This window comes from Myxocyprinus asiaticus, chromosome 13 (genome assembly GCF_019703515.2).
Source record: "Myxocyprinus asiaticus isolate MX2 ecotype Aquarium Trade chromosome 13, UBuf_Myxa_2, whole genome shotgun sequence".
Lineage (NCBI taxonomy): Eukaryota > Metazoa > Chordata > Actinopteri > Cypriniformes > Catostomidae > Myxocyprinus > Myxocyprinus asiaticus.
Genome location: NC_059356.1, coordinates 30142896 through 30158482, shown reverse-complemented (window position 1 = coordinate 30158482; position 15587 = coordinate 30142896). Strand labels below are relative to the sequence as shown.

At 38.0% G+C, this 15587-nt stretch overlaps 1 protein-coding gene across 1 annotated transcript; it reads right to left on the bottom strand.

Moving 5' to 3' along the window:
* Positions 1-1197: 1197 nt before the first annotated feature.
* Positions 1198-15398, bottom strand: LOC127450749 (progestin and adipoQ receptor family member 4-like). The gene is made up of 3 exons (XM_051715075.1): positions 13475-15398; positions 7687-7905; positions 1198-5544 (listed from the first exon to the last, which is right to left on the bottom strand). Exons 1-3 carry the CDS (start codon positions 13638-13640, stop codon positions 5111-5113), a joined length of 819 nt encoding a protein of 272 aa, XP_051571035.1. The 5' UTR covers positions 13641-15398; the 3' UTR covers positions 1198-5110.
* Between the last annotated feature and the right edge of the window lie 189 nt (positions 15399-15587).

The window sequence follows — 15587 nt, the reverse complement described above, 5'->3', positions numbered from 1 at the left end:
TAACATGCATATTGTTTATATCTTGTGGCTATACGTTTAATTATTTTAACGTTTTCGGATTTCCCATTCACTTCCATTGTAAATGCCTCACTGTAACCCAGAATTTATTTTTGTTTTATTTTCAAAGGAGAGAAAAGTCGAAATTAATGTTTATTATAATCAACATTATGCCACAAATGCTATCGATTGAGCTTAACTTGTATTGAATCCGGAATATTCCTTTAAGCAAATTTTACTCCCCAATTTTACCTGTAGAACTGTTGTACAATGAGTTTTTTTTTTTTTTAAATTTATTTATTTATTTATTTATTTATTTGTTTTTTTATAAAATCAGCTAAAATTATGTCAAATGTAGGCTATAAATACAATTTAAATGGCATAATGGTAATGAGAATTGGGTGTAAAATGAGCGTAACTGCCATGAAAATAACGTCACAATTTCAAAAATGTTAATGGCCCTAAAAATAGGCTTTATTTTGTATATGCAAAATATTATTATTATTATTATTATTATTATTATTATTATTATTATTTTGGAGTAAATTAGGACAAGGACATTTTCTTGACAGGTTTCGTTAAAATCGCCCTCATATTAGCTGGCAGATTTAATATAGCCTATTGATGAAGATAATAATATACAGCTTAATTTCAACACATTATTAGAAAGACAGTTCTGTGAAAATCAACACAGGTAACAGGATTAAACTGGAGGTCAGAATACAAGAATAGGCACATAGACATAGGAATATAAAGACAGCCAAGAGACACGTTTAAAAATATAAACCTCAATTTATTGCACAATCGCTGCAGGAGACTGTGGGGTTTGGAAGATCTGTCTGTGAACAAATGTTACCGTGGACAAACAAATAGACTGAGAGAGAAATATAGGCCCATAAAATAAACCAACAGAAATATACACTTATAGATAAAACCAATTACATCACGAAATGTTTATGTAATACCAAAGTTATGGCAACGTTTCCAATGAATGAGTTTAGAAGACCCAATAAAACAACAAGAAAGATGAACAGTCAATGGAGCTCAACGAGTGACCTATGTGCTTGACTTCTTCTAGAAGGTCAACACGATTCAGTCAAACATCATTTGTGCTGTTAGCGACATACAATAACCACTAGAGCACTGTGGCCACCAGATGGCGCAAAACAACTAAATTCCACAGACATTTGCAAGTGTGAGAACAAAAAACGACAGATCTTTCAGAGACCTCCTATCACCCTATGTGCGTTAGTATTCTCAGCCTTTGTACGTAGATTAAGATTTTCATTGATAGTGGTAATCCATCTCAGAATAATAGTAATAATTATGACAACATTTCTATTGTCATAATAATGTGAAATGTAACTAATGATGAATAGTTTGTAAATTATAATTAACAGGCTATCCAGCACCTGCATACTATGAAAAAATGTTATTATAGTTTCATACGTCATTTTTTTTTTTTTTTTTTTTTTTTTTTTTTTTACCACAGGACAATAGAATATACAGACAGGAGAATGTCATTCATGAGAACATCATCCTTGTTCCTCCTAAGAAACATGGTTTGTGATGCAATCCATTTCTTTTTGAGCTCCAGTGTAACATGCTTAGTACATTCTCACAACTCTTAACAAACTACATGAATAAACACATTCTTGATCAGTATATGGACACACATTCAGTCCCACAAAGGGAATATGCATCAAGGAGGATGCATGGCCAAAATGCCTGATACCTTACAAACATATTACTGTTCGGCCACTATTCTGGCAGTCCTTTATTTTAACCACAATCTGGTGAAGAAGACATGACAGTATGAAAAGAAAACTGGGCCAAAATCAGTTGTTGAGGTCACTCAGTACAAGTGAGTACTGACAGGGAACCCTGAGAAGAGGAAACCCCAGGATGGCATGGTAAAGATACAACTCTGAGCAAAATATGTTGGTGTAAATACACAGATTTGTTTACTTTCAGGATTGGTAAAACATACCAATTTTTTCTTTATTCACATGTACAAACATGTCTGTGTGTATATATATATATATGTTCATATTTTGATATGCATAGTTATCCAGTGTTTCAGAGGTAATTACATATCAAGACCCCCATTCTCAATCCAAAACATAAATATTGCCAGCTCTCCAAGTCTTTCATTATGTAAAAAAAGAGATTTTGCCAACCAAACTATTTCAATGTTTTCTAAACTGTCAAAACCATGACCACGTCATAGTATTACAGATTGTTATTATGATGCTGCTGACCCTCCTAGAGATTGTAAAAGCTTTGTTAGCTAGCTCCCATCAGACCTCAACAATGGTCACTGGCATTGTGATATCACAATTTTCGCTTTTTGAAGAAGACTTTTAAACTGTTCACTGAATAGTCAAATCATGAATCTGTACTGTCTTTGAGAAGAAATTGGACAATTCATATTGAATGTTACCCTCTGAGATGAAATACAAAAACATACATATATTTTCTTAGAATATTGTTGCTTTATATAATATACAAAAATGTCAGTATGTATGCTGCTTGCATTTTAATGCGTATACAGTCTACATACAGGTATTTACATTACCTATATGGACTTTAAGTTCTTAAACGGTTTTACTTCTATTCAAAGTAAAAATAAACCGTGCAGCTAATTATCTGATATGGTTGTATTGCCTCTGGAATGCTCTCTGTTTCATTCCCTTTCATTAGACATGTATTTGATGCATTAGCTCTGTTACTGCACGTTAAGCACACATGTTAGTGGTTGCAATGCACAAGCATTAGAAAATCCTATGTTGTGTTTAAGGGGACTGGTTTACCATTGTTCCATCAACTTACATGCACAACTTGAAGTCCAATGTTTGTGATTATTTATAACATTTAAAGGGTTGGGGTAACTCTGCCCTGTTCTGAGGGACTGTGTTAAAAGTAAATACCAAAAGATGCCATGTGTGACCCTCATTTGGTTAAGAACAGGACCATCATGTGCAACATCTGAGGTCCTAACAGAGTTAATTTGGCATAGTGTGTTTACATTTGCATTTTTTTCTCAGATACAACTGAGCAACATACTATCTAACATGCACTGACTCTACACTAATAAAACTGACCTCTGCTAAAGGTTGGAGAGTGCTGTGGTTGTGCAATGTGAAGATATGTTTGATTCTCAACTATAAATAAATAAAAAAATAGTAGTAGTTGGTCTCTTTTGGCATGCATTCAAATAAAACATAACATTTCAAATAGCAAAACAACATCATAAACCTACCCCACCCCAAATTAATTTGTAATGCAAATGGTAGGGGTAGAGGAGATGATTACATTTAGAAATAATTGGTAGTCCTCAATTATCTTGATTTTCAAGTTACATTGTGATATGGTGACTGAACCTATCACAGTTTGTTGTTTGTTTTTCCACTTGTTAAAAAAGTTGGAAGGGTTGAAGGAGCCATCCTTGGTTTGTTCTACTCAGTTGTGCATAAGTGTTCTAAAGTAACACATCCAAACTGTGCAAAAAATGCTGTTGCCTAATAATACAGCCCAAAAACATCTCCATAGTTGTTCAGCTTTAGTAAATCAGAGAGGCCATTCTGAAATGTATCCAATCATATTCATCCCATAACCAGGGATGGAGATAAATAACACTGAGAAGTTGCTTCAGTGATATATATGGCATAAATTTAGCACAGGCGAGTAGTACCAATGTTATGGCAATGTTAAGCTAGTCTTCAATGGGGAATTCATAGTCTAATGGTATGTGTAATATTGCCCCATTGCAGAGTTTATTATTCCTCTGCCACATCTGATGATGAGGAACATCAGGTGTGCAGTGGTCGAAGATAACTAGCAGAGAATTAACGCCTTTGTACAAACGGCCCGCCATTAAGAAAATAATTTGCCTAGTCTAGAATCCGAGCTTACACAGATAATTGAGGTTAAAGGTAAAAAAGAAATGAAATCTAATTTAGAGCAGTACAAAATCCAATCTTCCAAATGGCAGATTAGGATATTTAACCATTAGTGTACAAGATTTGGAAGGACTGTTCAGTAGCACAACAAAGAACATATCTTCTGCAGGTAACATAAAACCTTTCCCAGGGCACCGTTAAAGTCATGCTACTGCAAAAAAAATTGCATTAAATAAATGCCCCTTTACAGGTGCTAACAAACTTTCCTGACTAAAGTCACTAAAGGGCACTCGGCAACTTTAATCAGCCAGTAAACATATCAATGGCAAGGCTACAAACCAAGGAATGACCCCTTTTACCCTTTACTAACAGGTAACGGACGTGAATAAAGAAAAACACAAATAGAGACACAGTGTGATAAAATAAATAAAATCAACTCAAGTATTATCACTAAATCTTGCTGTGTGACTGGCCCTACAGTACATAGTGTATCTGTGTGTGTGTGTAGTGTATGTCATTAGTAGGCATTGACATAATTGATATGCTGCATAGTCTGCAATAGAGTAGCTTCTGAAAGTTGGAGGTCTAATTCAGTGCACTCATCATTTCTGCACTGGTTTCCACAAGTCACCAGCAAAATTGAGAATACAGATAAACTGTAATTAATTTTCCCAAAAGACATACTTTCAAACTACTATTTTGAGCAATTCGTTTTAGATTATATGATACGGTAAGTCTTGATTTTTGACAGCCAATCATTTGAGGTCTCAATCTTGCCTTTCATATTTTTTTTTTTTTTTTTTTTTCAGCTTAACAAAAGGTTAGAGGCTGTATAATAAATGTTTTCAGTGCTGGTGTATATATGACATCAAATAATGTCAGACCCCGTATGTGTGTGTGCATATAAATGTGAGTGTAAGCCTATAGAATGTGTAGGTCTCAAAACAAAATATATTCTGACTAGATTTAAACAGTGCCATGCACAGACAATGTTGTTTGTTAAACACAGATATGTACATTCTGGCAAATGATGGCACAAACAAGCATGTGTGTCGAAGCTGGCACTGGTGTCTCCTAAAAAAACATTTAAAACACTTTTTATGGACTTTCGTGCACATTTATATACAAAGCACAACTGCCCCCCTTCCCCCAACCATTCATCTACTAAAAGAGGTCCTCATGCCCTGTAATCCAGACCAGCAGAGCCACTGTCAGTTTGAGGGACAGTCATGGCTGTTGATCCACAGTAGGTCGTCCAACACCCCCCAGTGCAGGTACAGTATAGAAACCACCACCAGCACATGCATGATCTGATGGCTGTTGCACCAGTAGTCAAAGAGGCCAGGACGGAAACGCTCGGGAATCCGGGTGATATTGATGACCCCGCCTAACACTGCCAGTGCATCCATAGTGACGAAGTGACGCAGTGAGGTGGGACTCCCTCCGCCCACACCCACCCAGCGCAGTAGGAAAAACGAGAAGCGGAAAAGTGCCTGCCAGGCAAAGGAACGAAAGCGTCGTACTCTGCTGCATGCTGTGACGGCACAGTAGATGGCATAACTGGACAGCAGAATGTACACCAGCAGAGCCACGGTGCGGGTGAAGGGGTAGCAGAGTAAAGTGATGTACACGATTGGCAGAGCTCCTGTGAACCAAAACATGATATTACTAGGATGACAAACTATCATTATCCAACAGACAACAGGCTGTTGCACATCATACAAATTAGGGTGAATTTCAAGTATATTTACACGTGCCTCACATTGCAAGCTTGAAAAATGACTTCTAGATAAATGTGCTGTTTACAGTAACAACTAGATGGGTATAGTTTGTCAAGACAAACTTTGATGTTGTCTTGACAAGGCCTGTCTGAAAGTTTAAACTAGCTTTAAAAGTTTCAAGTATCATGGTTATACAGACATTGCAGTAAAACAAACCGCCAACTAGCTAGATAGTGAGATAGTCAGATAGACTGTCAAATAGATAGCCAGACAAGCAGTTACTTACATAGTCAGATAATCTATCATACAGACAGACAGATAGATAGATTAGAGATAGATAGACAGACAGGCAGACAGACTGTGGGAAAGTGTGGGAAATATCTAGACTGAAAAAATATCATACTTTCAGCAAAAAAATAATGTAAAATGCTGGTTAACTAGTAGTTACCTTATCATGTATGGTGACAAATTATACTTTTAAAAAGACAATGTCATTTTACGGTAAAGTATTTTATAGAAAATATGTTTTTTTAAAAGTAAAAAGTAAGATTTACCTTATAGTTGATGGTAAAAATTTGTATTACATTTAACATGACAATACGTTTTTTACGGTAAACTTTTGTTAAAATCATGGTTAAAAAACAAAAATTGGGTGTTCTCCAGAGTCCTTGCATGGCCCATCACATTTGAATATAATTTATTGAAATATTTATGTTTCTTCTTATTTTTGGTATCAGTTATGTACATTGGGTTGATTTATGTTATATTTTATGTTTAGTTAATGTTTATTGCATTATTTTAGGGCGTTTTCACACTTGGTCCGTTTCAGGGGTCTGAGCAGTTTTCTGGATTTTTGGCCCATATGTGAACACTCCAAATGATCTCAGACCCCTTTAAAGCGAACTGAGACCATCTCGGCAGGTGGTCTGAATATGGTTCGTTTGCAGCGTGTGGTTTCATTTGCTAATAACGTGTATTGTGAATGTAACAGGAGCCAGCTGGTACGTGATAGCTGTTGCTGGTTCGAATCCCGGTCGGAGTGGGTTGAGCAGGACTGGTAAGAGTGGTGCCGTGACCCAGATGGGAGTGAGGTTTAGGGGGGTGAGTGAAACGGGAGCCAACAGGTACGTAATAGCTGTGCAGTGTGTGTAAACCTCACTCCCCTGGCCTCAAGAGGTGGACTAGAGACTGACACTAGAGGCTGTAGCCTTTAGCCTCCTTGTTAGCCTCCAATGTCGGCTGACAAGCAGGACCGGTTACACAGACATTACAGCATAATTTTCTGTAAAGCTGCTTTGAAACAATGTGTATTGTTAAAAGTGCTATACAAATAAAAATGACTTGACTTGACTTGTCATTTTTGGCACCAAAATGATATCCCATAATACCCGGTCACTATGATTTTACGGTGAATTTCCAGCATCCACAGTTGCCATAAATTTAACAAGATTTATTTTCTTTTTTTAGTGTGTAATTAATTAAATTACTTGCTCATAACCTCTTACAATAGATAGCCTCTTATAATTCCCTTTTACTAAACAGTAAACTAATTCACACAGGGCAATATTATGTTAGCTGGTCAAACTGGTTCTTTTCAAGAGTACCAAAAACAGGCAAATCTAAATTGGCAATTTTGAATGAACCTATTTTATTTAGTTCTCTCTTTCTTTCCTCTGTTGCAGTATTGCTTGTTTAGAGCAACATGACCACTTCTCATGAGGTTAAATGTTGCTATAGTCTGGAATATGACAGTATACTGTATAAAGATAGAGGCGAAACACAAATTTCCTTATTTATTGGGCTATTCTGACTCAGGTTTCTAATGCATTGCAAGGGAAGCTAAATGTGATTTTTGGTGAATATAGCTAAATAAGTCCTGATAACACATCACTTCATCAGGTGATTCAAAATATCAACAACCTGTACAAAAATATCAGATTGTTGAGTGTCAAAAAAGCCTTGAGTCAGCAGAGGAAGAGAGAACAGAAAATAAATAAAAACAAGATGTACTGAAAATACGGTGATGGAGCAATCAAATTGATCTGACACTAGTCCGTGATGCTGACCTAGCGTGTTGATCATGCAGATTCCACACATATCAAGTGTGAGCAGGGTTTTGTAGATGGGCTCACCACCCTCATGGTTCATGAAGAGATGGTAGACCACTGAGCCCAGCTGTGGAGATAAACAGGCCAAGAAGTGCACCACGCCGAGCCACGTCACACTGATCTGCGACCAGGGAATGTTGAGTGGGAGCAGCACCAGGAAGCAGAGCAGAGGGATTCCTGCGTGGAGAGGAATCAAGGATGAAACAAAGAGGTTCAAGAGAGTCACTGTGTACGGAAGACACGTGAAGTGCTGTTGATACACGTTGCCTAGAAAAGAATGAAAGCGTCATTATTTGCCATTACACTTACACAAGCCCTGCAGTGTTTTATTGCATCCCTTGAGCTGAATCACTGCAGCCCAAACAACACATGGATTTATGGAGGCCCTGGGTACGGCCCAGTACAATGAGGGTCTCAGTTGGCTTTGCTGTTGCTAATTTTAGAAACAGCTGCCACAATGCAAACTACATGCAAAGATCTTTACATATCTTTAGGATTAAATGACTGGAACCACAGGCATTTCACTAGTGGCTCAAAGAACACAACAGGATTATTTCAGGTTTACACAGGTTGTCTAATTGTTTGGCTATTTTTTATTTCTCTCTAGGCCCCTGAATGTCCCTCAATGTCAAATGATTTGCCCTGGTCAGGTAAAAGCACCATTCCCATCCGGCACATCTATTTTGAGTGAGTTATAAGTTATCTCTGTGGGTTTAACTCTAGTGTTATCTGACAGAGACACTATAGATAGACAACATGCACTCTAGCCCAGAAAAGTGTGTGCATCCGTTTGGCACTTCCAGTATGTACAGTTGAAGTCAGAAGTTTACATACACTTAGGTTGAAGTCATTAAAACTCATTTTTAACCACTCCACAGATTTCATATTAGCAAACTATAGTTTTGGCAAGTCTTTTAGGACATCTACTTTGTGCATAATACAAGTAATTTTTCCAACAATTGTTTACATACAGATTGTTTCACATTTAATTGACTCTATCACAATTCCAGTGGATAAGAAGTTTACATACACTAAGTTAACTGTGCATTTAAGCAGCCTGGAAAATTCCAGAAAATGATGTCAAGCCTTTAGGCAATTAGCCAGTTAGCTTCTGATAGGCTAATTGGAGTCTATTGGAGGTGTACCTGTGGATGTATTTTAAGGCATACCTTCAAACTCAGTGCCTCTTTGCTTGACATCATGGGAAAATCAAAGAAATCAGCCAGTTGAAGAAATCAACTTGTGGACCTCCACAAGTCTGGGTCATCTTTAGGAGCAGAAGGTACCGCATTCAACTGTACAAACAATAGTACGCAAGTATAAACACCATGGAACCACGCAGCCATCATACCGCTCAGGAAGGAGACGCATTCTGTCTCCTAGAGATGAATGTAGTTTGGTGCGAAAAGTGCAAATCAATCCCAGAACAACAGCAAAGGACCTTGTGAAGATACTGATGGAAACAGGTAGACATGTATCTATATCCACAATAAAAAGAGTCCTATATTGACATAACCTGAAAGGCTGCTCAGCAGGGAAGATGCCAATGCTCCAAAACTGCCACAAAAAAAAAAAAAAAAAAGCCAGACTACATTTGCAAGTGCACATGGGGACAAAGATCTTACTTTTTGGAGAAATTTACTCTGGTCTGATGAAACACAAAATGAACTTTTAGGCCATAACGACCATCATTATGTTTGGAGGAAAAAGGGTGAGGCTTGCAAGCCGAAGAACACCATCCCAACCGTGAAGTATGGGGGTGGCAGCATTATGTTGTGGGGGTGCTTTGCTGCAGGAGGGACTGGTACACTTTACAAAATAGGAAGGAAAATGATGTGGATATATTGAAGCAACATCTCAAGACATCAGCCAGGAAGTTAAAGCTCGGTTGCAAATGGGTCTTCCAAATGGACAATGACCCCAGGCATACCTCCAAAGTTGTGGCAAAATGACTTAAGGACAACAAAGTCAAGGTATTGGAGTGACCATCATAAAGCCCTGACCTCAATCTGATAGAAAATTTGTGGGCAGAACTGAAAAAGCATGTGCGAGCAAGGAGGCCTACAAACCTGACCCAGTTACACCAGTTCTGTGTGGAGGAATGGGCCAAAATTCCAGCAACTTATTGTGAGAAGCTTGTGGAAGGCTACCCAAAATGTTTGACCCAAGTTAAACAATTTAAAGGCAATGCTACCAAATACTAACAAAGTGTATGTAAACTTCTTACGCACTGGGAATGTGAGGAAAGAAATAAAAGCTGAAATAATTAATTCTCTCTACTATTATTCAGACATTTCACATTCTTAAAATAAAGTAGTGACCTAAGACAGGCAATGTTTTCTATGATTAAATATCAGGACTTGTGAAACACTAAGTTTAAATGTTTTTGGCTAAGGTGTATGTAAACTTCTGACTTCAACTGTAAGTAAATGTGCAAAAAAACATTTCACATCATTTTTCAAATCACTGACAATAATTATAGATAATTTTTCAAGTCAAGATTAAGAAGTGGTGATCTGACCATTTAATAAATTCTAATCAAAAGTGTTTGTGGCTGAAATAAACTCTTTAATTTGTGGTGTCTGTGCAAGTACAAATAGTTTTATGGACCAGTTTACTACACACGGCATGTGGGTTTTAAGAGAGGCCCACAGACAAAAAAAAAAAAAAAGACCAAAAAGCAGTGGTTAAAACAAGAGCATGTCAGTCATTATTAGTCAGCTCGAGTGTCAAAAGTTAGGCTGAGGAGTGAGGACTTTTAAATCTTTCTCTACACAGCAGTGTAGTTTACTGTACAAACTGATTTTACACTCAGGCAGCTAAAATATGTATTACCTATAAAGGAAATAAATGTGACTGTGAAGACATGGCATGCAAACATGGGACAAAATTGTGAAAACATATCATGCAAATTAAAGCATGTGAAGGCGCATGCACCTCTCTTGCGTTCAAATGCAAGAATGGAAATCCCCCCTTAAGGTCTTGTGAGTGCAAATAACCAGCTACAAGTGACAATTTCTACTTGGAATCTTCATTTTTTACCAATCCATATATACCAATAGTGACAGACAATAGGCCACTGTGTTTCAGCATACAAAAGGACAACCTGGTGCAACATATATTTCTATCTTTCTACAGCAAAGTCATCATTTGGGTCAAGTTTAGCAGTGTCGCTCATTTCAAACCCCTGATTTCTGCTTACTTAACAACATGAGGCCATAACACTCTCAAAATTGCTCTGCACTGTTCCGCTGCTTTGAGAGAGAACACAGGTACAGGATTTTTATTTTTTTTTTTCATGTTTTGTCAGCAATCAGGCCATACAGTAAAGGTGCACTTATTAATTTGTTCCTCATTAAAAAGTTTTACTTCTAAAAAAAAAAATGTTGAAGTGGTTGATCTTTAAGCTCTCTTTAGGAGCTGCTCTGAGTGCGGTGCCAAATGGTCAGAGTTTAATCTGAATGCTCACATAATGTAAACTCCATTCATTGCCTTTATGAACTTCATTCTCTTATTTGGACAGTAAAATGTGATTGGAATTTGAAGTGCACAAAAATCACGGTTATCTCAAACCGCGCTTAGATCAAATAACCACAATCAGTCATTTATTTAATGATCACGACAGGCCTATCGATAGCCTAATATAAGCTGCTTTATTCTACATGGAGAGGGTCCCCTCATGGGGGCCGCCATGTTAGGGTCACATTACCAGTCGAATACCACTCGATTATGCTGCATTCCATTCAAAGTCTGAGTTCCCAACCTCCTACTAGGAAAAGTGCAATGGAACACCTTCTGAAGTTGGACTTCCAACTTGGAAACTTGTGTGGAAATATTCAACTCTGATTTCGCTGAGATGGTGTGTGATATCACACAAACATGTCAGCACCCAGGGCGATTTACGGAGTCGTAATGTTCGTAATGTCCATCATGAGTCAAAGTTCCTACTGTACATTACATGATAACAAAACCTGTTTAGACTTTGCATCACACTTTGAATGGAATGCAGCATTAATCTTTGTAACCCTGTTATTGGACACTTTTACTCATGGATTAAATAATCATGGATTGCTGTGAATAGTGAATTTCTACAATGACTTACTTTGGTAACAATGATTGCATTTGAATGATGCTGCATCCATGCCCCTAGATGTCAGTGTAATTCCAAGATGACATAAACAAAAAATTACTGAGCTACTTTAACACTTTACAGCTGTGAATGTGTCATTCATCATCGTTCATCATCAAACAATAAAACAAACTAGTGATAAAATTTACCAGTCCACACATACATTTCTTGAAAGTGAAAGGAATGTATGACAGGACATCTGCAGGCAACAAGACCCAGCATGATGATTCCACATAGGACTGCACTTGAGCCTACGCGTTTACAAGCGTAAATTCCTTTGGAGCAAACCTTTCCCAACTTTATGCCCGATTATACATTTTTGACATTTCCACTCTGTAACCAGTGCACTGAAATGTTTAATCTATGCCACTTTCGGTAGCTGCAATACAAAATTACAGCACACACCAATACATTACAGTTAATACAAAGTATTTAACAATAATAACACTATGCTAATTACATAAAGCAAACAGCAGCATTTAGCCTAGTGATGTAAAGCAACATGGTGAGATAGAGAGTGTGAATTGATGGAGATCTTTGTATGTCAAGGTGTAAAAATAATCATTCAGTATTAAGAAAGAGCTGTTGATAATTAACATTACTTAAAGGGATAGTTCACCCAAAAATGAAAATTCTCTCATCATTTACTCACCCTCACGCCACCACAGATGTGTATGACTTTCTCTCTTCTGCTGAACACAAACAAAGATTTTGAAAAGTATATTTCAGCTCTGTAGGTCCATACAATGCAAGTGAATGGTGACCAAACTTTGAAGCTACAAAAAGCACATAAATCCATATGACTTCAGTGGTATAATCCATGTCTTCTTAAGCGATCTAATTGGTTTTGGGTGAGAACAGACCAAACTGTAACTCCTTTTTCACTGTACATCTTGCCATTGTAGTCTCTAGACACGATCATAATTTCAAGCTTGATTACACTTCCTAAAGCTTGAAGCATGCGCAGAGCACTAGATGCCGCTAGGAGTGTAATCAAGCTTGAAATCATGATCACCAAGAATGTCGAGATTTATAGTAAAAAGGAGTTATATTTTGGTCTGTTTCTCACCCAAAAATCGATTGGATCACTTCAGAATACATGGATAAAACCTCTGGCATTTTATGGATTACTTTTATGCTGCCTTTATGTGCTTTTCTGTAGCTTCATATTTTGGTCACCATTCACTTGCAATGTATGGACCAACAGAGTTGAGACATTATTCTAAAAATCTTTGTTTGTGTTCTGCAGAAGAAAGAAAGTCATACACATTTGGGATGGCATGAGGGCAAGTAAATGATGAGAGAATTTTCATTTTAGGTTGAACTGTCCCTTTAAGCAGGAAACATACTCCAGCTCACTGATGATATCGTAATGCTGGCCATTTAAATAAGGTTTAGACTATAACTATGAATGAGTAATACAAATGCAAATATTGGAAAGAAGCCAGGATGAGTAAAGCTCCTACTGACATGATAGAAGTAAGGGAAGAAAAGAGTAATACAATGACAACAAGTGAAGCAATACTCTGTAAAATGCATTTCAACATAAAAGAGTGATGGGACTTTCATCTTCCTCTTTTGAAATGAAGTACTGTCACATGTCAGTCCCGGACTCACCATGTGTGTAGATGTTCCCCAGCTCATTGTGCAGATAGAAGAGACTTTTGATGCACTCCTGGACGGAGGAGATGGGTCTATAGCCGGTCAGGACGTATTTGTTGAACTGTAAATGTGGAGGAGAGTTCGTCCAGTCCAGCAGTCGGGGGCCGTTTAAAAATGTCATAGCAACCAGGAACAGTCACGACGACGACACCAAAATAACTCCACTATACATCTACACTTACACGTACGACACAGACTAAAAAAAGAGTTTGGACACCCTATACATTAGTCGGAGCAGTCCAGTCCGGTCATATGCAGCCAGCTACATGGCTAACCGACTTGCTCTTTGCCAAATGTATGTAAAAATGAATAAATAAATAAAAAACTTTTGTCTCAGCGACTGCTTGTTTTCGCCCCGCTGTATGCTTTTGAACGGCGCCGGCGGCGGTGGTGTCATCCGCACGGGTTGACATAGAAGTTGCAGGTTCCGTTCATTGTGAGGCTCGCTAATATATACAGTGCTGCATGTGACATAACGAAGAGCGGTCACACCCTGCTCAACTCTTTCAAACAAACTCCACCAGCTTCTGTCAGCTCGACTTCAGAGGCGACCAGAGGAGAGCTGGCTTTCCTTTGCAGCTCATCAAACAGCCGTTGGGTACTTTCACCATCGGCCTTTGAAGAACAGGGGTTTCATGAACTTAAAGCCGTGAGCCGTAATGCATCAGTTCAGGGGAACTTCCTCATTTTTCCCGTTGAGTGAATCATCAGCCCGTCAAAATGCTATGGCATCCTCTTACTTCAGCTAATGCAAATAATTGCCACAAAGACTCTTTGCAGAACATTTAAACCTGAACAAAGCAGGTGTGGTGACTGGTAATCAGATACTAGTATAAAGAATAAATAATAATGCGTTTATATTGTGATGATATGACTGTTTGGCATCGACCCTAAGCACACTAGTCTTTATCAAAATATACAGTGCAATGCCAGAATCGACATGTTATACTAGGGGTTTTAGGGAGATAGCATTAAATATTCTGCTAGCATGAAAAGCATGCAAATTTGATATGTAACATTACCTAAATCTCATATATAGATACGTCGTTCTTTGTTTTTTTTTTTTTTTTTTTTTTTTTTTTTTTTTTTTTTTAGATATCAAGCATCTCCTGGCATTCCTCATACGCGGAACTCACATCATCATCATCATCATCAGTGACGAGCACTATTATCCAATGTGGAAGAAGTGCACCGTGCAAAGCTAAAGTGCACACTTCTCACGTGCTTTTCCCTTTTTTTTTTTTTTCTTCCAAAATAGACATTTAAATATCAAACGCATTCAGTGCGATATCATTTCCCTTTCTCGTACTACCCGGATAGCTCAAGTGCTAACGGGCTAGCTGCCTTCACCTTGATTGCGCTGACTGCAAAAACACATGAGCTCCACAGTCACTGTTTTATCAGAGAATACACAACCGGTTATCCCAAACAGCGGCAATTGTATTCCTGTATTTTCCGCTACTTCAGCTAGTATATCTATATCCGTAAGCTTGGCATTTGTCATCCAGCTCATAGAGGAATGTACGCGGTGGTCAGCTCACAGGAACACGTCTCCCTCAATTGCCAAGTGATGTTGCTGCTAGCTTGCAGTGATTTCAACCAGTGGCGATTCAAACGAAGCTTTGGTGTGGAAATCCGTTTCTGATGAGCGGCAGTGCCAAAAAAAAAAAAAGGTTAACATTCCCCTACATTGCCTCGGCGCATTTCTTCTCGGCTCTGCGATGGCGGTCCTGTGTGCGGGAATGTGCGGCTGGTGGAGGGGCGCAGCGGCCCGGCGTTTACTCCCTGTCATCCGCTGATGCTGCAGCGCTCTCATCCAGTCTGGACCAACGGGGGACGAGCCGGGGGTGGTGCGAGGACAGGAGAAATTGCGTTTTTTGCCCCATAAACACTCGATTGTATTTTATTATTATTATTATTATTATTGTTGTTGTTGTTGTTGTTGTAATTATTATTATTATTATTTTGTTTTTACATTTCTCAATAAAAAAATTTAATTTTATTCTTTTGAATGCAATATGTCTAATGTATTTTACAGAAGAAGAAAAAAAACTAAAATAAAATGGCA

Bases quoted from the DNA above. Each gene is read 5' to 3' on its own strand.
- LOC127450749 (XM_051715075.1), bottom strand. From the start codon at position 13,640: ATGACATTTTTAAACGGCCCCCGACTGCTGGACTGGACGAACTCTCCT. The intron at 7,906-13,474 runs GTGAGTCCGGGA...CTCTCCACGCAG, and splicing joins GGGGAACATCTACACACATG to GAATCCCTCTGCTCTGCTTC. The intron at 5,545-7,686 runs GTCAGCATCACG...TTTGGTTCACAG, and splicing joins CTGCATGATCAACACGCTAG to GAGCTCTGCCAATCGTGTAC.